General features: G+C 51.1%; 1 protein-coding gene across 5 annotated transcripts in view; it reads left to right on the top strand.

Annotated features, from left to right (window-relative positions):
* Positions 1 to 27568, top strand: part of RGS3 (regulator of G protein signaling 3) — a 155237-nt gene that overhangs the window by 117259 nt on the left and 10410 nt on the right. For 3 of the 5 annotated variants that reach the window (XM_090021712.1, XM_090021713.1, XM_090021715.1), the window contains 2 exons: positions 14435 to 15100; positions 26282 to 26358. In XM_090021712.1, coding sequence (XP_089877838.1) covers positions 14435 to 15100; positions 26282 to 26358 — 743 coding nt within the window. Of the gene's footprint in view, positions 1 to 13611; positions 13762 to 14434; positions 15101 to 26281; positions 26359 to 27568 lie in introns of those variants that run through there. The other 2 variants (XM_090021716.1, XM_090021714.1) reach the window with 2 other exon arrangements.

The following is a 27568-nucleotide window of genomic DNA, read 5'->3' on the forward strand; positions in this document are numbered from 1 at the left end:
GCCCCATGGAGGATGCATCTACCGACTAGGGTGCATGTGTTCTGGGGCTAGGCTGTGCATTCGTGAGGGCAGCAGGTGTGTGTGAGTTCATGTGAGGGCAGCGTTGTGCCCACCAGCTGGCATGGGCCATCCTCACTGAGCTCATTAGATTTCCTGTTTTGTAACACTACACAGCCAAGTGCTGCGTGCAAGGGGCGGCAGCCAAATTGTTCAGTGGGACACTTCAGGCCCCACTCTCTCACACTAAGGCAAGGACCATCCTTGCTGTTTCTGCTTTGGGCAGCATGTAGAAGTATGACCTGATGCCAGTGTATGGAGGCCAGTTTGAAGCATGCTGGTCTCCTTGCCTTTCCAGGGCTGTAACTGTATTTACATTCAAGTCTTGCTTACTGATACTCAAGCACACTGTGTAATAATAATCAGTGCTGGGCCAGTGAGGAACAATGAACTAATGGTAATGACAGCTCTCTGTGCAGAGTGGTAGGTAAACAGCTGAAGTGGAGAGCCTGTTGATAACCATGGTTTAATTCACCAGCCTCTGTTGCAAAGCGCTCATCTGAGTCAATAAAACATAATGCTAGGAGGAAGTAGATTTAACCAAGGCATTTGAAATCTAGCCTTATAATTAATCATAGGTGAATGCTACCATGCAGCAGGGCACAGCAAGGAGATGCTGGGCAGTTTACCCAAGTTGAAAGTTCACCTTACATATGTCTCCCACTGGCTATGCCTGGTTTGAACTGTGCTGTGACTTTAATTCTCCTTGGCTAGTCAGATACTGTCAGGAGATCCAATAATACAGAAAGCAATGGAATCTGCATTAGCAAATTGGACTTGGGAAGGTTCCAGTAGGAACTGATGCACAGAATAGTGTCACATGCTTTACTTGTGCTGTGGGCTCGGGCGTGTTCAAAGAGGCCCTTGTCACAACAGTTTGTATGTGCCGGTGTATCCGTGTGCATGCATAACTGTTGCATAGATGTGTTAAATAGAAGGGAACCAGGCACTTCATAGTTCGCATGCATTTCTCCTGTGACTATGTGTATGGTGGTCGTAACACCACAGTTGGGTTAGTTTATGATGGTGGTGGTGAGGGAGTATGCCAGGCACGGCGACTTTGCCCTCCTTTGAATTTTGTTTGTTCTCTTTTGAATGCTTCTGCCTACAGGGGAACTTTAGCTTAAACAGGTTGTGGGCAGGGAGGCAGTTGCAAAGTGCTTCTGGGGTTAAGGATTTCCTTGTTCAGAGGCGTTACACCTTCCTCTGGTTAACAGTAAAGCTGTGGAGTTTCTGTTTAGAGGAACCACAAAAAATTGGCCGTTTGTGTAATGTAGCCCAAGGGCAGGACAAACTGGGTGAGGGGGAGCTGGTGGAAGGGGTCTGAATGTGATGCAGAGATTTGCTTACAGGCACAGTGGTCATCTACTTTTATCAGCAGGTAATAGTGCCTCTGGGGAGCTCTGGCGGAGCCATAAATAGAACATTGGGCACAAAAGAGTGCTGTCTGGGGAGAGGCTTGTGCGTCTTCGACTAGCATTTGACACGGACATTAATAACAGCAGAAGCAGAGGCTGACTGCTGTGCTAGCATCCCGTTGAAGCTCCGATGTGGACATAGGGCACAGGAGCTGCTAGTCCTCAGCAGCTGTTGAGCTGCACATTGGAGATTGCTGCAAGTGGAGGTGGACATTGCTCACTCAGCTTCGAGCAACGGGATTCAGCTCCCTCAGAAAGAACAGATTGGTATGTGTTCCCTTTACGGTTCATAGCATGTGCTTGTGCATTTGATTTGCTGGAAGCCAGCTGTATTGCGAAGAGGCAAGCATGTACCCAGAGTTTGGAAGAATGTTATCTCTAAGTCAGAAGGTATCTCTTGTGTTTTCAGTACTGCTGGTCTCTGGACCCCTGCTCTGGTTCAGACAGGAGAATGGGGTCTCTCTCACTACTGCTGCGTGAAAAGATGCTGCAAGGTACCTTTTTTCCAGAGAATGAATAAAGAATAGCTGTAGCAGGAAGGTGAGAAATCAGCCTGCGCGTGTAGAGAGCGAGTCTGTTCATAGTTTCCTCACAAGTGCTGCTCAGCAAAGGTGCTGGGCTTTTCCTGCTTGCTGTGTTGGGAGGCATTGTCCCTGGGAAGGAGTGACATGAACTCTGTGCTGTAGACGATGGGTGTTCTGCTGCCAGAGTGGGAAGTTGCTTTGCAAGGAGCACAGCTGCGGCACTGCGTTATCTGGCTCGCTGCGTTGCACTATCCATTCACAAAACTTTGTGTGCATGAGAGACAGCAGCAGGCTTTGAACCAGCAAATCTAGCAGACCCCCATGGAAAGGAGTTCTGCTGATGCTGACTGATGCTTTCAGAAGGCTGACATAGTTGTGCCTTCTTGTATGAATTCCTCTAAGGTATAACAGGTTTGTGCTGTGAGGTATCCAACCAGTCCAGGTCCATGTGTCCTGTAAAGTCCAGCCATATGTGTTGAGCCACCCGCCTCACTGTGCCAGGCCAAAAACCAAGCTTCAGATGCCTCCCCAAGGGCACCAACTTCTGGCCGACCCCCTTCCTGGAGCACACCCGCAAGCCTGGGGTAACTGCCACCACGTCCTGGGGTTGGGTTGTTGCTCTGGCCCTGTTCCCTCCGGGGTACACAGGCCTTACAGACCTAGAGGCTGCTTGACCCACTACAAGATCTTGGGGTGCCTCCTTTAACCTGAAGCATTGGAAGTAGTCTCCCTTAGCCAGCTGAGGCACAGGAATAAAAAAGCATGCCCAATCCCTCTCCAGCATATACCACAAAGCTGGTTATAGTGGATAGCTGTATTGGCTAGAGAGGGTAGGCTTGGGGGAGAGGTACAAGTCAGAAGACTATCAAAAGAATATCTCCGAGCAAACAGAAGTGGCTTGGTACCATTTGACATGCTTCTAGAACACTGTTCCTGGCTAAATTTCGGGTAAGTTACTCGCATGTTCATCTGGAGTCTGAAATAGCTCCAGAGGTCACGTGCTTGCTCTGTGTTCCCAAATATGTCTCCTTCCCGTTCCTCATGGGGCCCTTTTATACACCTGTTGTGACCTCATCATTAAGTTCCCACCAGAAGCAGCCCCACTGGCTGCTGCCTGGTGCTTCCAAATGACATCACCTTCCCAGGTGTGGGGACTAGTTACATGACCTACAGTGGTGGGGAAACTGAGACAAGGGGAGCAGGTCCCCCCTCCTTCAGGAATGTCTCCAGCCCAGGTCACAACTCAGGGGTGACTGAGAGAGATGGTGGCGCATAGAGGGTACATGTGCACCACCTGAGTGTGGCAAAAAGGCACTGCCAATAGTGTTGGGCGGCCACTGCTCGCCACCCCGCTGCCGACACCGATGACGGCGTCTGAGGCAGTCAGCAATCCCCGCTGCCGCCACTGCCAGCAGTGCCCATGGGTGATTGCTGATCCCTGGTCAGCGCTCGCCACCCCCCCACTCCCATGCTGCCAACAGTGCCGGTGGCATTTGTGGGAGCTCCCTGCTCACCGCCGCCGCGCTCCCACCACCAGCGCAGCTGTGTCCCCCCAGTCGCCAGGGGCATGCACTGTTCATGGATGGTGGAGAGGCTGCCTGCTTGCAGCAATGAGGCAGACTGGGGGGGTGACTCCTCCACACCCTCCATGTCTCATAAGTGTGTACCTCAGGTCACATGGCAGCTTGTCAGTATTATGTGGAGACAGTGTTTCATTGCAAATATAGAAACACAGGAGTAGAAGGGGCCTCTTGGGTTAGGGAGTGCACCCTTCTGCTACTGCAGTGTCACAGAGTTCCTGGAGCTGCCTCTGCCCTGAGTTTCCTGCCTCTATTTTCTTTTTTTTAAGGGCATGTCTCAGGGAAGTTGCATCTCTAGAGCAGCAGGGGATGTTTGCAGTGCTGGGAGATGAGAGTCAGCTCCCTTACAGGTGAACAAACAGACTGTCCGATTGATCATCTCACCATCCACCCAGTCTGGAGATGACCAGCTTTGTGATCATCTCTGCCAGACAGGGCAGGACTTTGGTAGGACCTTGCAATTAGATGCCCAGACTGCAGGCTTGGAGCCTGGCTGTTCTCAAAGCAGGTGCCTCAGGTGAGAGATGCAGAGGTAATACAAAGATTAAAACCAGTTGCCATGGCTACAAGAGGGCACCATGCTGAGATCAAAAAGAAAATGCCAGAGATGGTCATAGAGGCTTGGGACCCTTCAATACGTGGAGAATGGCAGTAGGGTTAGATTAAGCCTCTGATTTCTGGCAAGTAGCACAAGGCCACATGACAGGGGCTAGAGCACTGGTCTCTTAGAGACCTACTTCCCAGGCAGCTGAGGTCACAGGTATCAAGAGGATGGGACATCAGCAAATTTATCTCTTAATATGGCAGCATTTGCACTGTGTCTCCACTGTGAGGAGGGGACTGGCTGAATTGAGGAAGAGGATGGAGTCTGTTGTGTGCTTGGTGCATGTGTATCAGCAAATAACCCCTAAATCCACAGAAAGAGAGAGAGAGAGACTCCAGACCCCACTTCTTGGAGGTGGAACGTAACGTGTAGTTAACAAGGACTCATGTCACTACCTTCCACACACTCCCTTTGCTTCCCTGTGCATAAATACACAACCATACACTTCCACTTACAAAACCATGTGAGATGTGCTTGCTTATGACCTTAACATAGATGCTCCGGCAAGACTTGGGAGTGCTGACTTCTCGGGAAGGGTTTGTTGCTGTTTGGCTTCTGCCGTTTCCAAGAGGCCATCATGATGGGAAAAGCAGTTATTCTACAGTTAAACAAACAGGCTTATTTACGGTTCACTTCTAGAGAGTCTGCAGTTCGGTCCTTTTAAAAGCATGGAGCATGGTCACCGCAGCAGCAAGGTCTGTGTGATACCCTGTTAAGACTTCATTTCTCCAGGGTCATCAATCGAGGCTGACACTAATAGGTAAATGGGATTATTTCAGGCTACTGACATAGGATCATTTCCTCCTTCAAAAGACTTTATCTCCTTCCAAGGCTTGGAGACATTTTGAACCACGTTCTTTTCGACTAGATACTAGTGGTCACAACAGCACCTGTGTTTTTTAGCTGATCTAGGGATAAGAAAAGCATGCATACTGCACAGTCAGTTCCTGCTGTCTTAGATTATATGGCAGAGGGTAGTGTTGCTGTTACATCAATTGTCCTTTATCTGTTCTTTATCCATTATTTATAGTTTTAATCCTTAAGCAGAGAGCGGGTGTGAAACCCCACTGTGGTGTAAGCTGTAGTCCTGGGCTCTTTGCCCTATGGTACATCTCCCCCTCTAACCTTGGGACCAGTTACCAGTATGCACCAGGACAGTGATTGGACTGTGCCAGGAAAGTCCAGTTCTTTCGTAGCTAAGTCTCAAGAGAACCTGAGACCATTTCACTCCATGAACTATATTGAGATTTAAATTTTTTGTTCCCAAAGTTTGGACCAAAACCACATTTGGGACTGTTGGGATTTCCTATGACACAGGAGTTCCATTTTCTGTCCTGTTTTCCAGTGTTCAGCTGTACTATTGATGCCCCCCACCTCCAGACTTTTGCTTTCCAGCTTACAGCTGCAGGGCTGGCATCTTTCAAAAGCTCCCCCTCAATGAGCCTGCTCGTTCTCTTAGAGTTAAGCCTTGGAATGAGCAAGTCCTTGGAAACAAGCAGATCTGTTGATGCCCCCTCATCCCTGGGGGCTGGTCAAGACAATCTCCAGCATCACTTGTCTAGGGCTTGACCATGCGTATTCTTGGGATGGGAAGTTAGATTTGCTTTGTGGTATCTCAGGAAGATCATTAAGGCCTGTCTGTGCCTTCCTTTTTCAATTTCTAAGGGGCCATTTGTGAGTGGCTATCCCCAAGGGCTGACAGTGGCTGGTTGTAGTGGCAGACCAAGAGGAATTGCTGTAGCAATGTGTCTCTAAAAGCTTTTTGTTCTGAATGAAGCTATGGTTCATATTCACTAATCAGCTTTTAAACAACACAGCGTGTTGTGGCTGCCTCTCATTTGGTAAGCCAAGCAAAGCTCATGCCCAAGGAGGTTGTGCTTCTAGGCAGCAGAGTCAGAGTGAGTTAGCCAGAGAAATGGGGATCATTCCATAAGAGAGAGGCAGCCAAACCAGCTCAGAAATCCTTGACTGGCCTTAATTAGATGTAGAAAAATAGGTAGCCATGTTTATCTGAAGTCAAGTAGAAGGCGGGGTAGATTTGCATCTTACAAACTAAATAAACTATATATATATATTTCTGCTCCATACATCAGTACTTTAAAAAAGTATTAGTATTTTGATTATGACTGACAACATAATATATGTCTGATATATATCTTAGTTAGTCTGTAAGATGCAAATCTACCCTACCTTCTACTTGACTGCAGAGATATATAGCAGAAGCATTCATGAGCTGAAGCTCACTTCGTCAGACAAAATCAAAATGCTAAATTTTTAGAGTATTTATGTATGAAAAGCCAGCAAGTCCTGACAGGGCCCTACACCATGTAACTTTGCCTGTGTAGGGATAACAATAGACACTGCGCACCTCTGTCTAATGCCATCTGCCAGTTTTCTACTTCCATTCATATGGATCCTTACTGGACTTCCAGTAGCCCTCTGGATCTGGAGAATGGTGGATATCACTTTGGACAACAAGACCAAGTGACTGGTGAAGTAAGTGAGTACTCAGGGGGACTCCTCAGAGCAGAGATCAAGGGTCTTTAAACGCATAGAATTTGCTCAGTGTCCCCCCAGCGCTGCGGTTGTGTTGCCACATCAGACTGCTCTGTGGTATGGAGCAGTTGCTGTACCAGGAAAGATGAAAAAGGCTAGGACTCTCCAGTCTGGAAAGGAGAAGGCTGAGAGGGGTTATGATAGAGATGTATAGAATCATGAAGGGTATGGACAAAGTGATTAGGGAACTGTTATTCACCAAGTGCCAAAATACTAGAACTAGGCGGCACCCAGTGCAATTAGTAGGAAACAAGTTTAACACTAACAATAAAAAGTGCATTTTATGTAGCATGTAGTTAACTTGTGGAACTCGTTACCACCAGTGGTTGTAGAGGCTGATAGTATAGTTAGGTTCAAAAAGAGACTAGATAGATGCATATCTGATAGATCCATTACTAGCTATTAAATAGAACAGCGATGTTTCCTTTGCTATCTCTAAAACAATGACAGTGGCTGTCAGGAGGGGTATGACAAGGGGTAGATCACTCTAGGTACATACCTGGGTTCAGAGTGCTTTCCCTTTAAAGTATCCATTTCTGCCACTGTTGGAGACAGAATACTGGATTAGATGGGCCACTGGTCTGACTCAATATGGCACTTACATTCTTAAATTCTTCTGGCCTCCATATCTCTTATGGAGGTTCACAGCTTCAGGGATGAGCAAGATAGGCACAGTTAAGGTGGTGGGATGTAGTCTTAGGAGCATGTCCTTTTTTGTGCATTTACCTCAGCCCTGAATCTCTTGGTTGTCTAATGGCGTGTACTGTTGGATGTTTTTCTTGGTTTGAAGAAAACTCTATTGGTGCAAAGGGATAAGATTGCCGCTAAGCAACAACTCCTCTGTCTGTCAATATTTTGCAAGTGAATATTAGCCCCAGCAACTCAAATATTCAGAAGTCAGGAGTTAAGACAGCTCGGTCATGTTGTCATCTTAAAAATTATGCTTTTTCTTTAAATGTGAGGCTGTCTGTATTTTTGAAGCCAGGCTGAACTAGAGTCTCCAGAACAAGGAAACATACTGTTTTAAACTGAAAGCTGAAACTCTTGTATAATCAACTGACTCCAGGATCTGGGTCTTTGAGTGAAGCATCAAACAGTGTCAGATTCAGGAGAAAATCGTGGTAGTTGGCAACACCTGCACATGCCAAATGATTTCTCCTGCTTGCTCGCCCCTGTGCAATAGGTGGGGTTCTTATATGTCTCCTTCCTGTCCCTTCACCTCTCTCCTCTCCTCTCCTCTCCTCTCCAGCAGTCTTGAGCAATATGTTTCTGAATGGCAGCACTTCACAGATCTTTTGTACAAACCAGTGCATTGGCCGAATGGCAGATCTTCCCCTTCATCCTCAGAAGTGCCTGAGCACACTCCTCTGCTATTCAGGCACTGTTTTCATGAGACTTGCATCCTTTACTGAATATCCAACAACTGCAAGCTAGTGAGGAGGGTAGTGCTGTAATTACTCTCATTACAACAAGGCTGGAGGAATTTTGGATGCATTAACAAGATTGGACTTGGTTGTTGAAGTTTGTTCTGTTAGCGTCAGAACAGGAATACATTGCAGAGAAACCTGATCAAATTACAGAGTGAATGGCTGAAGGGAATGCGGCAGTTGTCCTGTATCTGGACTTCAGGAAAACCTTTGCTGCAGTGTCTCAGAAGAACACGTTCAGACTGTCTGGAGACTCAGAGACAAAGGACAATTTAAACAGAGCTGTACCAGTCTCGGGGCTCCAGGAACTGAAGGAAAGACATCTGACCCTGCTGGTTTGCAGATGACGTGAATTGCAGATGACGTGACCCTTTACATTTAAATTACTTTATTCCCTTCTATTTAGTACCCCTGCTCTCTGCAAGTTCATTCTTCTCATCTGACTAAGTAGGCTTTTGCCTATCAAAGCTTATGCCTCTCTGAATGAATTAGTTTTTAAGGTGCCACTCAGCCCTGCCTTCTGTAGGCTTGGAAAGGTTTGCTTAAATCTGGAGGGGCCAGTAAGGATACCAAAGGGCTGAGAAGAGTGAGTCAGTGTCATGTTATGTGGTTCACCTGAACAAAGCTGCTGGGTAGTAGGGGGAGGAAAAATCAGGGGTTTAACAGAGGAGGTAGGACTTGGAGAGGATCAATGCAGAGCTGCCTTGGCAAATCGGGGACAGCAAACTGTTTATAACTTTGCTAGGTTATCCCCCACAGGCACCAGATAGGAGCTGAACCTAGTGACCAAGGAGAAAAGCTCAGTATCCTATTTCCAGTTTTGTGAATGGGTTAAACAATGGATTTGTATAGGATGGTTTAGATAGGGATGTCCCTGCCTTAGGGAGGGGGCTGAACTAGATGATTTCTGGAGGTCCTTTCCAGCCCCACTATTGTATGATTTCCCTCCTTCCAGGCAGGCTGAGTTTTAGCAGGCTTCTCCTTGTGGGGTCCTACCCAGTTCTTCTGTGAACACTTATGGCTGGGACTTGAACTTCACAGTCTTGCTGTTGGTTTCAGCTGGGGATCAACCAACCTGCCCTGTGGCTCTGGAGGGAGTCTCTCTTTTCATATCCTGCACACTGGAGAAGAGCAGCAGGTTCTTTGATTGAATTTGCACAGAGATTTAATTTAATCCAAAACTGTTTCTCATCTTAAAGGAGCTTGTTCATTTCCTGTTGGCCCTTATCTGATACAGGCAACCAGCTATATTAAATGTAAGGATGGCTCGGATAGACAACCTTTGGGAGAAGGTGTGTCTTTATGATGGTTGTCGTGCATCAGAGACAAAGAGCTCGAATAGATTTTTCTGTAATTATTTCATGAAATAGTAATACTAATAAGGATTAAGATATAAATAATACAGGCATATCATAAATAATACATAAGCCAGCCTAACTGCTGGGCACGCAAAACTAGATGAAGCAAGATTGGAACCATATAACATTTCCACCAGAAATTGTTTTTGTGGGGGGGTAGAGAGGAACAGGGGAATGAAATAGTTTGTGGAACTGGAAATCTGCTGTGGAGCATTTTAGGTCACTGATTGTAATCCAGCTCAGGTCAGCTATATCAAAAGCAGCTGTGTAGAGGTTGTTCCAGTATCACAGATGGCTTTCTGGCTGCCAGTTCTGGCAGAGAGGCAAAGGATGGGGTGAGATTGGTAAACTGCTCTTACCTAAAAACTGGGCTCACTTAGGTGGGGATGGGCACATTGCTGGGATACCCACTTTGTGAGAGGATTTCTCCCTTCAGAGCTTTGGGGTAGAGCTTCAGATCTTGCCAAATGCCCTCCGTACATACAGCCTGACAGATCATGTATTGCAGGGCCTTTCGTTGGTTTGTTGCTGGGGCCAGGTGTCGAACATTGCTGCCTCCTGCCAGCATGCTGCACCGTAGAGAAGCAAAAAGGCACACAGCAGGGTGGAACACTTGGAGTGCAGGGATCTACATGTCCCCAGCTTGCCCAGCCCTCCCCTGCTGACATTTAGCATGTGAACCTTCATTTTTTAATGAATTTTCATACTAAGAACTAAGCCGTTGCCTGCGCCTCTTGCTTCCCAGTAACCGAGCTGACTGGGCCAGGAGTTGGGAAGTGATACAAACCCATTCACTGAAAGGAGCATGACCCTTAAGACATTTCCCAAAACAATTTTCTCTTGCAATGTTATTCCTCCTGACTAAAAGTCAGGGACAAAGCCAGGAATTCTGTCTTGTGCGTGACCCTGTGGCCATCGTTGTGGGGTTAGGATGCAACATGGGTGTCCAAAACCAGCATCCTTGCCTAATTCCTTAATCCAGCACCAAGGAATCCCACACAGTGGAGAGAACGCAGTCACAGTGTCAGGAATGCCAGACACTCCCACAACCAGCAAGTCAGTAGAGGCTGAATATGCTCAGCCTCTCAGAATTAGGCCTTAAGACTTTTAGGGAAGAAACTAAGCTTTAAGGACAGCCGTTCTGTTCAGGACCAGTCCTTCCTTTGTTATGTCTTCCCTTGCATCCCCAAATATTCCCTGCCTAGTGTCTCTGTGACCTCTCACCAAGGCTGTAGCTACTTTAGAACAGGGCTGTTGCCCTTCTAGAGTTCCCCCAAGCTTCCCACCATTGTAAGGTGTTCGATAGCCCTTTGCTTGCAAAATGACCCTGAGGCTAGGGCCTGTGGTGTGCTGGATCCTGAGAGTCACAGAAGTTTAGGGCTGGAAGGGACCTCGTGAGATCACCGGGTCCAGCCCCCCTGCTCTGGGCAGGAAAGACTGCTGGGGTCAAATAACCCCAGCAAGGTGTGCAGTCAGTCTCTTTTTGAAGATTTCCATGGTAGGTAGAAGGGCACATTGATTGCAGGGCCCCCATGCCTGTTCTAGAGCAGGCCCTTTTCCTGAGTTGTGCTGAGGTGCGCTTTGAAGCATTATCCAGCACTGACATTGTTTAATTGCTGCTTGGCCTCTTGTAGTTCACACACACAGTCCAATGGAAAGTGATAATCTATGCAAACTGGATCTGCTGGAGGAAGGAGCACTTAGCAGGCGGTTTGTCATTTCTGTGGGGAGAACTTAAGGACAGGATGATTTCCATAGGGTTGGCTAATGCCTTCTCTGAAGAGACTGCTGCCATTTGGCATGATTTCAGGAGCTGATTTATGGAAACCTGAGGAATAAATCTGAAGACTTCTCTGTGAAACCTCTCATCAGTGGCTGATTGGCCTCCACTCCTGACTTCATGCATTTCCCATCACACCCAAAAAAGGAAGCAGGGCAACATAGGCTCCTGCTTCTTGTGCTAACTGGGGCACTTCAAACAGCTTGGATTTTCCACATCTGTTTGGAGCCAAGCAGGAGTCTGGGCCTTTCCCATAGCTCCTGTGAAACGTACCAGTGAAAGGTGGCAGAGCCTTCAGGCAAAGGGGAAATGTGTGTGTGTATGTGGCACGTGTGTTTTCATAGGTGCATGCATCTTGGGGTCAGTGCCAGCTTGGTGGTTGGGCGGAGCTGGCACCAGAGGGTCATCGTTCTTGTGCGTAGAGAATGACTAGAGAAGCAAACCTGGTTTATACAGTAGGTGTGGGGAGCTTCATGGTGGGGGACGCTGCAGTGTGCTCACTTCCTGTGGCACCCTTTGCCCACATGGTCTCCAGAGCTCTGTGTCAGCAGGGTGGAACCTAGTGTAGTAACATCTGGCTCAAGGGCAGCTGTGACACGCCCTGGTGGCCATGCAACCATAACCCCACTCTGTCTTCTTAGGGTACCCTCCCTTTTACCTTTCCTGCCATATCTTGATGACATTTCTATAGAGCTTAGGTTCCCCAGGGTCCCACAGCGAGCCTCTAGTTCACCTTAGCTTTGGCCTTTGTGTGCTAAGTTGTGGCCCTCCTGGCTCTGCTAGCATGTCAGGGCACCAGTCATCTTATGGGTGGTATTCATAGCCTTGATCCTCCCCTGTAGCCATGCTCATACCCCATAGGTAGTATTTGGTATCGCTTTGGAGGGGCTCTCTAGCCCTAATGCAACACTTGAACCTGTCAGGCCTCAAACCTTTGTTAGAGCTTCAGCCTTCGCAGCTTTGGCCCCTTTTCTCTGACTCTGCTCCCTCTTCCTCCTAGGTCCACTGCTTTAGACCTTGGCTTCAGTGCCCCTGGCCCTGGTCTCATCCTTCTTGGGCTGCTCAGACTTTGGGGTCCGTGATCCAGGCAATGCTGCTTACATGCCTCTCAGCTCTCACCCTTGCAAACCTCTATGCTAGGTTCCTCTCAGGCACCCCTATGACCTCCATGCCACCCCATAGCCACAACTGAGTTCTCCAGTATCAAATTTAAACATAACACAAATATAAGCAAACTGATTCCAAATTAGGGGTCCCCCCAACTCTGGGCCAATGCCATAAAATAGGCCAGACAAGGTTCTTTGGGTAAATCTGGCATCTTTTATCAGACCAGCTCAGACAGCTGAAAAAAAATTCTTTTTACCCATACTGCAGGCAGAAGAGCTTTTGGAGGGGAGATGGCTGCAGGAGACAAACTGGCAGGCACCCAAGCCATGTGATGGAGCTTGAAGGAGAAAGTTAAGGGAGGAAGCATGGCTTATTTTATGAATATAGGTTGTAGCTGTGTTGGTTTAAGGACATAGGCAGATAAGGTTCTTTGGGTAAATCTGGTATCACTGCCTGCTCTAGCTCCAGGGCTGAGCTGATATCTCCCTAGGCTCCACCTCTTCTGGTTAGGTGAACCCTGACAAACTACAAGTGTTTTCACTCAGCTTCATGAGCAGCCTACCCTCATCTGCTGTAGTTTGCCTTCCTGTTGGTCTGGAGCTTTGCCCTGTCTTGCAGGCTCCCAAGGAGGCACTTTGCAGCCCTATAGCCCATATTTTCTGGCTTCCCTTGGCTGCTTCCTCTTCTGCAGCTATCCCTACTTCAGCTAGTTCAGATTATAGCCTTCTAATGCTGTCTTCTTATTCAATAAATAAGTAGCAGGGATTAAGGGACCCCCCTACACATGGCCATGGCAGAGCTGCCTGGGAGCTGCCTAGCTCAAACAGTTATTTCAGGGAGGGGCTGTGGCTTTTCAGGTTCCAAGTGGGTGATGGGAGCAGGGGGCCCTAGTGAGTGATGCTTGCAGGGGGCTGGGAGTTGAGACCCCCAGTGAGGGGAGCTGCAGGGCATTTAGCAGTGGGACACTCCACAGCAAGCAGCAGTGGGAGGTGCTCCATAACAGGGAGCATGCCCTGGGGTAGCCATAGGGAGCACCGTGGGTGCGGTAGGGAGGCTGGGAATGAAGAGGCCTCTAGCTAGTGTCATGTGGCCAGAAATATGCAGCTTCTCATACGGGCAGAGGCTGGGCTGAGCCTTGGGCAATCAGCAGATGAGCAGGAGCAGGCACTTCCCCTTTGTGTTTTGTTCCTGTGGCGCAGGAGGGGCAGGAGCTGCTAGACGAGTGTTTCTGGTTTCCATTGCCTGCTTCACCCCTCTGCAGCCTGGGTTCCTGGTATGCAGGCAGCTTGGATCGCTGGGAGCCTGAGCCCCCAAACGCAGGTGTCAGCAGGTGGGAGGGCATGATGCAGGGTAAGGACTATGGTATTGTCTCTTGCTTTTGGCTGCAGGTTCTGGCTGAGCCTTCTGCCTTGGCTGCCTGGGTTCTGGGACAGGATTGCACACTTCACTCTGTCACTGGGCTCCAGTGTAGCTATCAGGCCAAGGCTGAGCGTAGCTAGTCCATGCAGTCTGGCTGTTGCCAGCTTGTTCTCCCTTACTCTGCTTCTTACCCTTACTGGTTGCTTCTTGCCTTACCATAGATGGAGAGCCCTAGGGAGAGCACTGTGTTTGGAGGGCACTAGGAACTGCTGTAATACAGATAATGACTGGCAACACCGTCTAGTTCAGTGTGTGTGTGTGATTGAGTCAAGAGGCCATAACCCAGTGTTGCCTTTCACCTGGAGAGGAGTAAGAAGTTCTCCTCTGGCACCAACAATGGAGGGTAGCACTGCTCCACTTCCAGAGCAGTCTGGGCTGGGACCTCACCAAGCCTCACTTGTGCATGTGTGTATGCAGTAACCTAGCTGTGGGTGCAGACTGGGGGAGCAGAAATAGAGGGTGCCCCCTCTATTTAACATGCACCTCTCTGAAGACTGGTGGGTGTTCCTGACCTCCCTAGGACATGGCATCTGGGCACTGGGGGATGTTCTGGACTTGTCCTGACTTATCCTGTTGTTTCTTTGGCTCTTTCTTTTCCTGGCAGATGCTTGAGACTGAATCTGAGAAGCCAAGGGAAATGCCTTCTGAGGAGAATGTGGCAGCTGGCAGTGCCCCTCCAGCCACACAGGGCCCTGGTGGTGAAGTGTCCAAGGATGCTGTCCCAGCGGTCTCAGGTGCCTGTTGGGAGAAAGCAGCAGCAACTCCAGCTGAGAGTGTGAGGGAGCGGCACAGCTCCGGCCCAGCCTTTGTGATCCCGGAGCTGCGCCTGGATAGCACTTTCAGCCAAAGCGTGGAGGGTGCTGAGGACAGCACGGTGGACAGGGAGGTGGATGAGGATGAGGAGGACGAGGATGAGGAGGATGAAGAAGAGGATGAAGAGGATGAGGATGAGGAGGATGATGACAGTGATGAGCATTACCTGGACAGAAATGAGGCCAAGCGCAGCAGCATGATTGCGACGCCAGGTTGTGAGCCGGTCTACACCCTGAGCGTGCAGAGCTCCCTGCGGCGCCGCACGCACAGTGAGGGCAGCCTGCTGCAGGAGGCCAAGAGCCATTGCTTCACTTCTGACACCACCCTCAACTGCATGGACAGCCAGAGCCCCAAGACCAATTGGGGCCTGCCTTCTCCCAGGACCCTTAAGAAGGAGCTCACCAGGAATGGGGGCTCCATCCACCAGCTCACCCTTCTCTTCTCTGGGAACAGGAAGGTATGTCAGCCAGCGCACGGATGCCCCTGCTCACTGCGGCCACTTCCCTTGGGGTGGGAAGGCTGGCAGCTGGTGCAGGACTCTGTTTGGCATGGGTGGCAGTGGGAACAGGCTGAGCATGGTGGACATGGGGCAGGTGGTGGGTCCTGGCTTGTCTGCTAGGCCCGTTTTCCTTTGTTGTCCCAGCAGGGGCTTTCCCACCAGCTCCAGGGGAGTCTGTTCCTTAGGGCTTGGGCCATGAGCCAGAGACCTGTCACCAGAGAGGGGAGATGTGAGGACACCAGATTTGGGTGGGTATTTGTTGCTACTCGGGGCATCTTGGTGCAGATTCTGCCCCCGTGCCCAGCCCATTGCAGATCCCCTTTTAGCATGTTGGGGATTTATGACTGCCCCAGCACACGGGCAATGAGGGACTGGCATCCCCCAAGAATCGTGGTGTTGGGGCCCCACTGCCTGGGGTGGGGAAGCAGCGCCTCCTCTCCATGGCGATGGTGCTGTGCCGGTGATGTCGTCTCCTGTCTCAGAGCTCGCTTTGGATCTCACCCCCTTTGGCAGCAGAGCTGGCAGCTTCCCCTACCTGCAGCAGTTACCCCAGACACGTGCATGAAATTCAGGCCTAGCTCACACAGAATGGATGTGACTTGGATGCAGGGGACACTCGGTTCTCTAGGGCTGGAGACAACCCTGCCAGTGTGCCCTAGGTAAGAGTGCTGGTGCCACGACCAGACATGTAGACAGCAGCAGTTCTTGAGAGCTTTTCCACTGACGGCCCAACTGCCCGTCTTGCCATGACTCCTCCATGCACTTGGGAAAACAGATATGCCTTGAGGGTTTGCTCCTTTAACAAGAGCTCTTTGCCCTGGGCCAGTGAAAGGGAGGGGGGAGGTTGGTGCCAAAGTTCCCTTTAGGTGTGGGGGTGTTTGGAGCCCCCAGTGGATTTCTGCAGACTTCTGTAGCTCCCCCCTCCGTCCCCTCTTGTTGGTGGCAGCTCTTGTGACTTTGATCCTGCACTAGGATCCTGTCATGGGCTTGTGCCCTCTGTCTGTTGCCATGGAAACAAGGGTGATGTCAGTGATGATCTATGACTTCATTGTCAGGTCATGTAGATGGAAGGAGCACCGTTTGAAACAAATCTTTTCACTCATGACTGTGGGAGGACAAGGGCCTGCAGGTCAGGACTAGGGGCACTGGAGGAGCTGTGTGGGGAGCAGAGCTCCAGGACTGCGTAGCAGGGGCCACAGGCTGGTGCTGGGGAGCACTGCTTGTTGTACCTGCTGGAGTGAAGTTTGGGGAGCCAGCAGGACCGCTCTGCAGTGCAGGAGAGAACCTGCCTTTGGCCAAGTTTTGAGCCGGAAGCTGGGACCCTTTCCCCTGGGGGCATGCTCTCCTCCAGCCCAGAGTAGATGACTCACTTCCAGCCCCTTGTGGGGAGGTTAATCTCTGAAGATTTAGTGGTGGGAGGTTGAACCAACTGTGGCTGGCCCTGCCTGTGCTTCTGGGGCTCTGTGAGCATGTGGGTCTCTCTGCTTTGCTGTTGGTCTGCCCCATCCCTGGACTAAGCTGGTGTGCCTCCCCATCTCGCTCTGCTGTAGGGGATGGGTGGCCCTGGCACGGGGAGCTGGCTGGGTCAGAGCGAGGTGCAGCAGCTGCTGGCATGAGTGAGGAGCAGGGATTAACAAGGTGTGCCATGAGGCTGCCAGCCAGAGCTTAACCCTCTCTGTGCCAGGCTGGCATTCCGCTTTTAGAAGCAGCTAGGGCTGCTACTTCCTTTGGGATCTTTATCCATTTGAGCTGATCAAGACTCTGACCATCTCTTAGACTAGAAAGCCAATGTGGGCTGGACAGTCTGAACCCAGATGTGCTACACCTTTGTGGGGGGAAGTGTCCTGAGCACCCAGGTGGTCCAGGAGCACTTCTGGCTGCAGCCAGTTGTTGAGCCTCTGTGGGTTAGGAGTATGTATGAAGAGGGCCCTGGCCTTAGACTCCTAGCAGGCTCCCTGGCTGTTGTGCTCACAGGTCAGAGAGCCCCTGGCAGGCAGTGGCCTATCCGGCTGAGAAAGGAGTCAGCATGACAGAGTTTTCTGTGGCAGCTTCCTCCTGGGGGCCCACACGGCTCACAGGCCACTAGATGCAATGACAGTGTCCAGCGAAGGCCTGTATTGAGTGAGCCTGTGTGACCGTGTAGGATCAGCACCCCCTTGCTGTAACAATGCTTGATGTGTGCTAAAGCCCATCCTTTTAGTCCCACAGGCCAGGAGGCTAGTGTGTGCACAGTCTGTGGGCCAGATCAGCCCCGTGCTGGATCATGCCTGCAGCCACGGCACCATACGCAGGGTCATGTCATCTGGCCTGCAGGGCTTGGAAATTGGGTGGCCAGGGAGTGAGTGGTGCCACAGTTAATTGCTGTTGCGCCCCTGCTCCCAAATTTCTGGGCCCATCAGGACCCCCAGGGGCTGCTACAGGAGGGAGGCTGAGGGCTACTGCGCTCACGAATACCTCTGTAATGTGCTGCTAGGGTGTGTGGAGCGCTGCCCCCCACGGGGGAGAGATGAGAACGGCTTATCTGCATCTCAGACAGGGATTCTGCTTGGGATGGGTGGTGTGGCCTGTGCTCCGTCCCTGCTTGTGACAGGCAGGCCAGGATGTGCTCAGAGGGCAGCAGTCCCACTTGGGCAGTGGTATCTTCCTCATGTGGTTCCAACTTTGCCTTTGAGCCGCAGCTTGCATTGGTCTTGCCAGGTTTAAAACCTATTAGCTGAGGTGCCGTCCTACATGGAGTGAGCTGTAGGAAGTGTGGCTCCCTGTGCAACTGAGACAAGCCTCTGCCTGCCTCAGGGGGTGGCTTGTTCCTGTCTTTGCCCCCTGCCGTTCTATAGCCAGCGAGGAGAGCTAACATTTATGCAGCCACGCAGCAGAGATTGCCTATGCTGCAGCCAACCTCCCCCCTTCCAGCCCACCACCCATACAAGAGAGGGACCCCCCCCGCGCAGAGTCCAGTATCTTTCCTTTGAGTCAGACTTAATGCTTCACCTCCTCACACACAAGTCTGCTCAGTTCTTTGCCGATTTTCACTTCTGTGCCCTGCATAACTATTCGGGCTCATGCCATGTGGGAGTCTTGTGTTCCTCTGGTGACTGCTGTGCTGTGGGCTGGATTAGATCTGGCTGTTCCTGAAGCCTTCAGGAATGGCTGCACCCTGTGGAAATGGGCATTGAATTTGATGGTTGAATTGTGTGGCATGCCTGGAAGCTGGGTAGAGCAGACTTCTGTGAGCTCTGGAGGTGGCTGATACACAGCAGGCAGAATTACAATGGTGTCAGAGGCTGCTCACCCTGCTCTGGCTTGTGTAACTGCTCCCGGCTCCTGATTGCTACTAGCACACTGTATTTTTCCAGACTACTCTTGGCATCATGTTAACTCCACAAGAGCCCAGTACCATGCAGATGTTATGGTAGGTTACTATACCAGGGCAGTCTGAGACTCTCTTCCTGAGTGTCCCAGGAGAGCTCAGGGCTGAGAACAGCCTGGATCCAACTCCATGGGTCTTAATTACTCCTGGTTTAATGGGAAGGATTTGGTGAATCCCCATTGGTGGCTATTCCCAATGAGAGTCTCTGCTGTACTTGGTTGGACCAGTGCAGGGGGAGTGGCCAGTCTGGGGGACCAGCTGGATTAAGAGCTGCCTCCTGGGGCTGCCTGGATTGCTGGGCCCTGTTTTGGCTGTGTCTGTGAAGTGACAGCCTCTCTGCCTCCTTTTAGATGTAGCCACGCTCTGAAATCCTCCCCTTGGGCTCCTCGTTACTTTGCCTCCCAACCCAAATAAAGAATGGTGGTGCTTCAGGTATGAGGACTGCTCCCAGGAGCAGAACAAGCTCAGGTGCCACAACATAGATGCTGCCTCTGAAGAATCCTTCCCGGAGAACTGACTTTTCATGTGCTATCCGCTGACCCCCGGGCCTGCTCTGTCAGGCAGGGAGTGCCCTCTAGTGATAGCTGTGCTTATCGACGGGACCTGCTTGCAGCCCGGCTTGGCCCACTGTTGGGGTGGTCATTGTGAGCTGGAGCTGAGCGCTGAGCACTGTCACTTGCACCTCCCTCCATCCTGTGGGACGTGGGTGAAGGACAGGCATTGTGCAGCGGGGAGTCCCTGTGTTCCATTAGCCCTGTCTGATGAAGCTGACCCCAGGCAGCATCCCCAGCATGCCTTTTCCCAGTACCAGCACAAAAACCTGTAGTGCACCGAGGGCCTCCAGCACCTGCCCTGCCCTTGACAAGGATGTGCCAGCCAAACCCTCGAACCTGAACCAGGCACCTCCTTCCCACCTCAGGTTCCCAGTAACATTGAGAAACAGCAGAAGAGAGACACGTTACTTGAGGAAACTTGGGACACGTAGGCAAAGGTTTAGGCAAGAGCCTTATTGCATCTTCCAGCTGTCAGTAACCCTCCTGTGTACATGACAGGATTTCCTGCCATGAGTGGTTCCTGGGAATGGTTAGCAGCCTGTAACCAGCTTCCAGGGCTTGTGCCTTGTCTTACTCCCTTCTACACAGATTCCAGCGTGGTAGATGAGGTCCATCTCTGGCCATAGTGTTTTTGCATGAATGCCTCATTGCTCTGACCAGCTAGGGAAGCCTCTCTCATACCCTGGGATCTTGGAAGCCGTTGAATGTTTTGCTTTTTTGCGGTAGTGATAGAGTGGTGTTGTGGCCGTGATAGTCCAGGAATTACGCGAGAGGTAAGGATTTCTTTGGGTGATATCTTTCATTTGACCAACTGCATAGCTGGGATAGTTAGACAAGCTTTCAAGTATAAGCTGTTCTCCTCTAAAGATCTGAAGAAGAATGTTTTGCATTTGAAATCTTGTCTAACTCTACTATGTAGTTGGTCCAATAAAAGATATCACCCAAATAAATCCTTACCTTTGCTTTTCAGTTCAAATGTTCTTAATGGTGACAGATCTGGGTGTCTAATCAGAGCCAGTGCTTAGCCCTGCATGCTGGGACTAGGGACCCGGGCATACCACTTGCTTGATTTTAGAGCAGTGTTAAGGGACCTGACTTCTACGGAAAGCACTGAGAAAATGGCAATTTCTGCCTGTTGCCTTTCAGCCGCAAACCTTCCTGGGCTCCCTTTGCTGTTTTAATGGAGTGATTCTTAAAAATCCAAGGGGTATAATTGACAGGCAAGTGGCCATCACATTTAATCTGCTCACTGAACACCATCTAGTGGTTGTTCTAATAATAATAGTACTTAGTACAAGAAATGCTTGAGGGACTACACTACCCAGAATCCTTAGCAGCAGCATGTGGGTCTCAAGGTGGTGACAGACCTCAAGGTGCTCTCTTCCCAAAGGCCCTGGAATCCCCTCCTGCATGCAGGATGCTCGGTGCATAGCTTTGTATCAGCACATCACTTTTGCTGGAGGCTTTTGTTCTCCCCTTTAACCCTCTTGTGTCTGGGGCAGTCTGCGGGCTCCTTTTTTGCTCCTCTCCTTTTTCTGCAACAGGGATTTGGAGGTTGTTGTTTTAAGAATCCATTCTGGCTGGGAGCTCTGGGACGTTTCAGGCTGAGGTGAGGCCATGGTCTGCCTTTTGTCTCCACGCAGAAGTGGAGTCTTTCCTGACAATAGGAGGAAATGTTCTCAGGGCTGCAAGTCGCCTGGGTTGAATTCATTGCCAGGGCCATATCTGGAGGGGGAAGACAGTTTGCAAGGGCTGTATTGTTTGGGTGTGATAAACTCCGGAAACACGAACTCAGAATGGAAGGAAGTCTGAAAAGCCTCTAGCTTGGGGTTGCTGAGCTAAAGAACGAGTTCCCACGGCAGGACCAGGGTGCTGGGGATCCTGGAAAGCGCATTGCACCTCTGAGCTGGGGACTGGGCTGAGGGGGAAGGCAAGCTGGGAACACTACAAACCAGTGGGACCACCTTTTTGGCAAGCATGCCATAAATTAGCCCCACACCTTCCCTGAGTGCCACTCCAACCCCCTGCCACTCTCTGATCTGCTGCTCTGCTTTCTGCTCCCTGCCCATCTACTGTTTTGCTTTCTGCTCCCTGCCCTATCTGCGACTGTGTTCCCTGTCCCTTCCCTCATCTGCCATGTGCCACACACAAAGGCTGCCCCTGCCACTTGTGGCACCCATGCTGTAGGTTGGTCACCTCTGCTCTAGGCTGTTTTTTAGAACATTCAACAGGTTTTTTTTTTCCATTTTTACAAAAAATAGCAAGATGAGCAAATCATAATGGGCCTGAGCTCACATGGGCAGAGGGGACCTCCCTGCAGGATATCTCTGCTACCATGGGAGAACCTGGCTCATGGGTGGGTGTTGTTACAGTGTCTTTCCCACCATGCATTGCATGCCCAACCCTACACATGGCTGTCCCAAAGATTCAAGTGCCAGGGCCAATTAGTGATGTAATGAGATGCCTTGGTGGAAGCTACAGAACACATCCCTTGTCCCAGACCAGAGCCATGTGCACAGTGAGATGCTCAGCAGGGATGCTCTCCAAGTTGGTTCTTCCCCGCTTGCCATGGCTCCTGCTTCTGGATATCCTTTCCTATGGTAGGAAGGAAGAAGTTTTCTGTGTTCATTTGTACACATGGCCACAAGGAGTGGCTGTACCCCACCCCTTGGTCAGGGACTTGGTGGACTGGAGTCTGTGAAGCTGCCTCAAGCCTGATCCAAGGTTTCTAGGAAATGCCAGGTGGGGTCTCTGAGCTCAGTGTTCAGCTGTAAGGGGAAACAGTGTCCTACTCTGGAGCTTGGGCATGCTCAGGGGTTTTTCTCGTCTGCATGGTGAGACCCATCCTGATGTGCCACAGCTGTAGGCAGCAGCATGCCCTGGTTCTGGGATTTTCTGTTTTCAGCCCTTGCCCATAACATGAATAAAAGCCCCTTCCCAGCAATGCGGATCCCTGGATTGTCAGGCCAGAATGATTTGGCTGCCTTTAAATTCTCCCTTGTTGATGTCTCTTCTCAGCTGTTTCCTGATTTTGCCTAGGACTGATGTCAGACTAGTTGACCTCCACTTACTTACTCAGGCTGCCCCACTAGTTCTTCTTAAATATTGACACATTAGCCTTTTCCCCATCCTCTAGAGCTGGTCCTGTGCTCCAAGGTCAAGGCCTGTGTAAGCAGGAGGCTTGGTGCTCCTGCTACTTTAAGAGTAGGCAGGCTGCAGATGAAGCAGACAGCTTGTGTGGCAGGAGACAATCAGGAGCCACATGACCCAGAAGAGAGCTGGGCTTGCAGTATATAAGCCAGGGATGTGCAATTATTTGGGCTGGAGGGCCACTTAGGGAGTACTGGTTAGCCCATCCCCCACACAGCGCCACACTCTGCCTTCCCTGTGGCCCCATACCACCCACCCAGCCCTGCCAATGGAGGTCCTGGCTGGTCTCCATGGAGACCTTGCCCACCTGCTCTGTCTGGTGCCTCCAGTGGTGGGTATTGGGTACATGGCCCAGTGTGCCGGGGCAGCAGGGCTGGGTCTGGCAGTGGTGGAGACTGGCAGTGGCAGCTGGAAGAAGCCGCTGCTTCAGGGGTTGCAAAGAAGTGAGTCTGGCTGCTGTGCCTCCCCAGCCCTGTTGCACACCCAGGGACGGCAGGACCAGCTGCGTGCACCATGGCTGAGGCTGCCCCCCCTGTAACTGGGCCAGGCAGGGCTGAGGGACCTGCCATGGGCTGGATAAAATCCCTTGACGGGCTGCAGCTAGCCCGTGGGCCATATTTTGCCTACCCCTGATATAAACTCAGGTCTGAGTTGGGCAGGCAGCCTGGTCCTGGGGGCTGCTGAGAGAACATCTGGGCAGGATGGCTGCAGCTCCTGAATAATATCTAGGACATTACAGTCTGGGGAAACATCTGGAGGTTTGGGAGGGACTAAGGGGAGAAGGAGGTCCCAATAGGCTCCGGAGCAGGGCCAGAGGCTTGGGAGCAGGGCTAGAGCATGGGGGAAGGCGGCGAGAAAGGACTAGGTTGGGTCCAGGTGCTCTGAGCTGGAACAGAGACGGGACCAGGGAAGGGGATTGAGAGGCTCTGGTGCCCAGGAGGGGCTAGGTACCTGGTGGTGGCAGAACCAGAGCAGGTCTGGTGCCTGGGGGGGAGGAAATCAGAGGTGCCCATGGGACACTTGCTACCTGGGAATAGTGTGGAGCTGGGAGCTAGGGTAGGCTCAAGGACAGAATCAGAACAGACTCAGACCCGGGAGCAGGATGGGAGCAGATGAGAGCTCACCCGGTAATCCCTGAGGCAGCTCCTTTTCCTTAAACATACAAGTACATCAAGGCATGGCAAGTGAACAAAAGGGGAGGATCAGGGTACAGCAAAGGCTGAGTAGCCACCAGGGGGACAGGCCTTTGTTAGAGCCTGTAGTCGGCAGCCAGCTCTGTGCAGTGTCCCACCGAACCCAGCGTGTGTTCCCGACAGTTGGAGCATAACAGTCTCACAGCTGTCACAGCCAGGCCCACGCCACCAGTCCAAACACACAGGCTCATGGGCTGTGAGAGCTGTACTGCTGTGTTCAGTGCTGAGGCTGCTTAGGAAAGCCTGGCTCTCAGCAGCCTGCAGAGGCAGGGCAGGGTTGGACTGTCCCTTGGTCTGGGCTGGGTAACACTTCCAAGTTCTGTTGGCAGATGGACCAACCTTTCCAGACCTCCCAAGTCACTTTCTCTCAACTAGTGCAGCTGCTGACTAGCCAGGCCCATTTGAACCAGTTGCATTGAGTTGTGCTGCTTCCACTTGTGCTGAGACACTGCATGGGAAGAGCAGGGAAGCTGTGGTGATGCTGCCTCACCCATTCAGCACTGTGGGCCTTCCACTAGTGTGTTTAGTTGCTGAAGCTGTGCTCAGAGGTGACAGTGTCCAGGCAGGAGAGAGCCCAGCAGGTCTCTCCGATCCCAGGGTTGTTGACAGTGTCCTTGAAAACCCATTTGCTCTGGAATCAAGGAGATGACAAGTATGGATCCGGCACTGAGTTACTGCTCCACAGTGTCACCATGTGTCTCTCCTGCTCACCTCTCCCTCTGGTGACCAAGGGAAAGTGTTTCCCAGGGTTGGTCTTTCCAGGTCAGGAGTTCATGTTTCCATATCTGGCACCTTTAAAGGATATCCTGCCCATCCAGGAATAGTTGAGCCAGAGCAGGGCGAGGTGACAGGTCTCCAGGATGCGTTTTGAACTTGCAGCATTTCTGAAATTAGATCTCTTGGATGACTGCCTGCTCAACTGGGATGCTGCAACTATAGGCACATGCCAGAACCTGAGCCTGCTGCTGTCATCACAGGGAATCTTACCCTTGCCTGCAGTGTGAGAAAGATAGGGCCGCTTGTCAATTTTTTCCAAACAGCCATCGTTCTAGTGCATCTCAGAGGGCACCTCTTGGACCCACGATTGCAAAGAGCAGTGCAGCACCACCAGTATTTCCTCTCCTCCTTGCCCCATTTGGGATGGGGAAGGCTCCAGACCTTTGCATTTGTCAGGCCAGCCTTCCTGGCATAATAAAAGTGACATAATGCAGAGCACTTAATCCTCAGGCTTTGGGGAAGGCCTCAGTGGAGCTGCCCACTGAGAGGTGGGACAGTCCTAGCCAGAGCAAGACCTCTGATCACCTCTCCTCTGCTCTGAGCTTTTGCTGGGATAGCTGCACTTACTGAGGCCTTCTCTTGCTGTACAGGCAGCGAGTGTGTGTGGATTGAGGACAAGCTCTGCTCTCATTCCTTTTGCACCAGGGAGCTACTGGACAGCTCAGAAATGAACCTCAAGGTGGTGTACCTTTGAGTTCTGGGGTCCATTACACCACCCTCTAGCTCTTCTTTATACACTACTTTTCCATGTCAGTGGAGGATGGCTTAGGGAAATTGCCTTTGCATTTTGCAATGATGTTTCTCCTTGGAAAACTCTGGCAGGCCCCATTTAGTTTTGAGCCTTGGAGGGCTTGACAGTGACCGAGCCTGGAATTCGGTTTCCTTTGCTTTGATAGACGCTTCCATGCAGGATAGCCTGTCCTGCTGGAGGTACCCAGGACGGGTCCTTCATTCTGGCCTGATCTCCAGCTGGCTCTCTAACCTGTGGGAGGAGATGCAGAGGAGGTCTTTTGTGTTGTTAAGAGGGTCAAGAGGCAATTTATGATGCTGGAGGTGTCAGGCACTTGTTGAGGATGCTGTGCCCCCCCTCCATTTGTTGACCGTTGGAAAATAATAGAGCAATTCTTCTGGGGCAGAGAACTCAGAAAAACTAACAGGTCAAAATGTTTTTGACACAATAGTTTCCTATTTGAGACCTCTGGGCTTATCTTGTGAATCATGTTTGCACACCTAGCAATGCTAATATTGCATAACACCCTTAAAAACAAACTCTTGGGCCTGCCAGGATGCCACAGCACCCTGGGTGAGACTCACTGGGCTAGAGAGTTCAGAATAAAGGCTGTGGTTCAAGGGAGAGGGCAGGAGACCTTGTGCATCAGGAGGCTTATTTGGGGTGCAGCAGGATGAGGGAGAGAGGCCCAGTCGGATGTGTCTGACCGCAGAGTGGATTCTGTTACTGGCTGAGTGGTTCCTTCCCTTCCCAGCCTAAGCAGTGTTTGGGGGGTGCGTCTGGCACTGCTGCCCCTGCTCTGCCTCCCCTCTTCTGCCATCTCGGCTGCCTGGAAGGCCTGGCACCAGGAGCTCCTCTCCAACTTTGGTGTTGCTGGAGGGCAGCTCCTGCCAAGCCTTATGGGAAAAGAAGCAGGTCCCTGGCTAACTCCAGCTGCGGTGTGCAGACCAGCTCCATGCTGCAGCTTCCTCACACCCCTGGCAAGCTGCAACAGGTGGGGACTCTCTCCCATTCCCTGGATGGCTTTTCCTGCTGGGACAGCTGTGCTCTCGTTTGAACTGCTGGCTCCCTCTCAGGCGTTTGCCCGCCCCCTCTTCCCCTTGGCCCAATGGCGTTTGGGACTGGCTGTGTAACTCTGCACCTAACCCCGTGGCTTGCCTCCCTGGTCCCGCTCCCAGGCTCACATGGTCTGTGCTGGCAAAGGCCGCTTCCTGAGCCTCCGGCATCTGCAAACGTGGGCTGCCGAACAGTCCCTGAGACCCTTGCCAGAGGGAGTGGGAAGGGCACGTGGAGCTGCTCGGGGGCTCAGCAACTACCTGGGCACACGGCGACTTCATGATGCAGACAGTGTTTTTGTATTTTCCCCAGCAGCTGAGCAGAGCGGACCCTGAATGTGGTTATGAGGATGGGGACGAGGCCTCTCGCAAGAAAAGGAGCAAAAACCTGTAAGTGGCCACACATTGAGTATTAAATCATTATCCTGCCTATGCCCCAGGGCCCAGCTGTCTCACAGGAGATGGGGGATGTGAATCTCCTTGGTTCATGGTTTCTGATTGAGTGAGGGGACTGGTGTTTTGATGTTTGAAATAACTATGTCCTGTCGTATCTGGGCTGCATCTCAGCTGAGTTCTCCTTCAGCAGTGCAGGGGGGAGGGAGGGACAAGGACAGATACAGACTAAGATCCCGGTCTAGGCTTGTGGCTACAGATTGGTTTTCTGAACAAGTGTGGTGGAGCAAGAGCTGGAAGCAGGAGGCAGAAAGCCGGCACAGTACAGCCTGCACAGGGAAGGGCCCTTGATGCAGCGTGTCTCTCTTGCTTGATGCAGCTGATGAATGCAGGACTCCCTTGGTGCCAGGAGAGAGACTCTAGGTTGGCTTTGCAGGGAAGTGAAGTTCAGAAAGAGGACATTCAGAGCCTGTGAAACTTGAGCCAGCAGCCTCCTTCAAGCTGGCCCCATGCAGGGGAGGAGTAGGGAAGCTTGCAGCTGTTGCGGTTTAATACGGCAGGGGAGTACCCTCAGGCAGTACAGCAAAGTGCTCCCAACAATGGACCCTCTGACTGGAACAAGCTCAGATAGATTCGTGGACTGCTGGCCCAGGCCAGGCAGGGGACCGACTAAGAACAGCCCCTTCACGCTTGTTCAGCCTTTGGCTGCTTCTCTAGTGAATGTGACCCCCTACCATTGTTTGTCAGATTTGCAAATATAGGGCAAGCCTGGCTTTTAAGTGTTAAACATGCCTCAAAGCTGCCCTAAGTGTGGAGTCTTGCAAGGAAGACTTGGTCACAGCCTATTTCTGCAGTCAGATTTCAGTGAAGAGAAAAGAGCCATCACCATTGTGGGGATCTTTGGAAACACCACCTTTGCTTGTAAAGAACCAAGATTTGCTTGGTTATAACTTTTACTGGACCAACTGTGTAGTTGGCAGAGAGGTTAGACTGGCTTGGGGCCACAAAGTGCCCTTCGGTCAGCCTAGGAAAGAGGCAGACAGCATAGGTAAATGCCAGGTAGAACAATTCCATTGGTTCAACCTCATGTTAATGAAAGTGGTCTTTAAAAAGGGAGATGTGTAATAAATGTGTATATCAAAGAGCAGTTATAGACCCAGATGGACATACTGAAATATAAGTCCTGGCAGGCTGGGTCTTTCCCCAG

This window comes from Crocodylus siamensis, chromosome 11 (assembly GCF_052110815.1).
Source record: "Crocodylus siamensis isolate JL-2025a chromosome 11, ASM5211081v1, whole genome shotgun sequence".
Lineage (NCBI taxonomy): Eukaryota > Metazoa > Chordata > Crocodylia > Crocodylidae > Crocodylus > Crocodylus siamensis.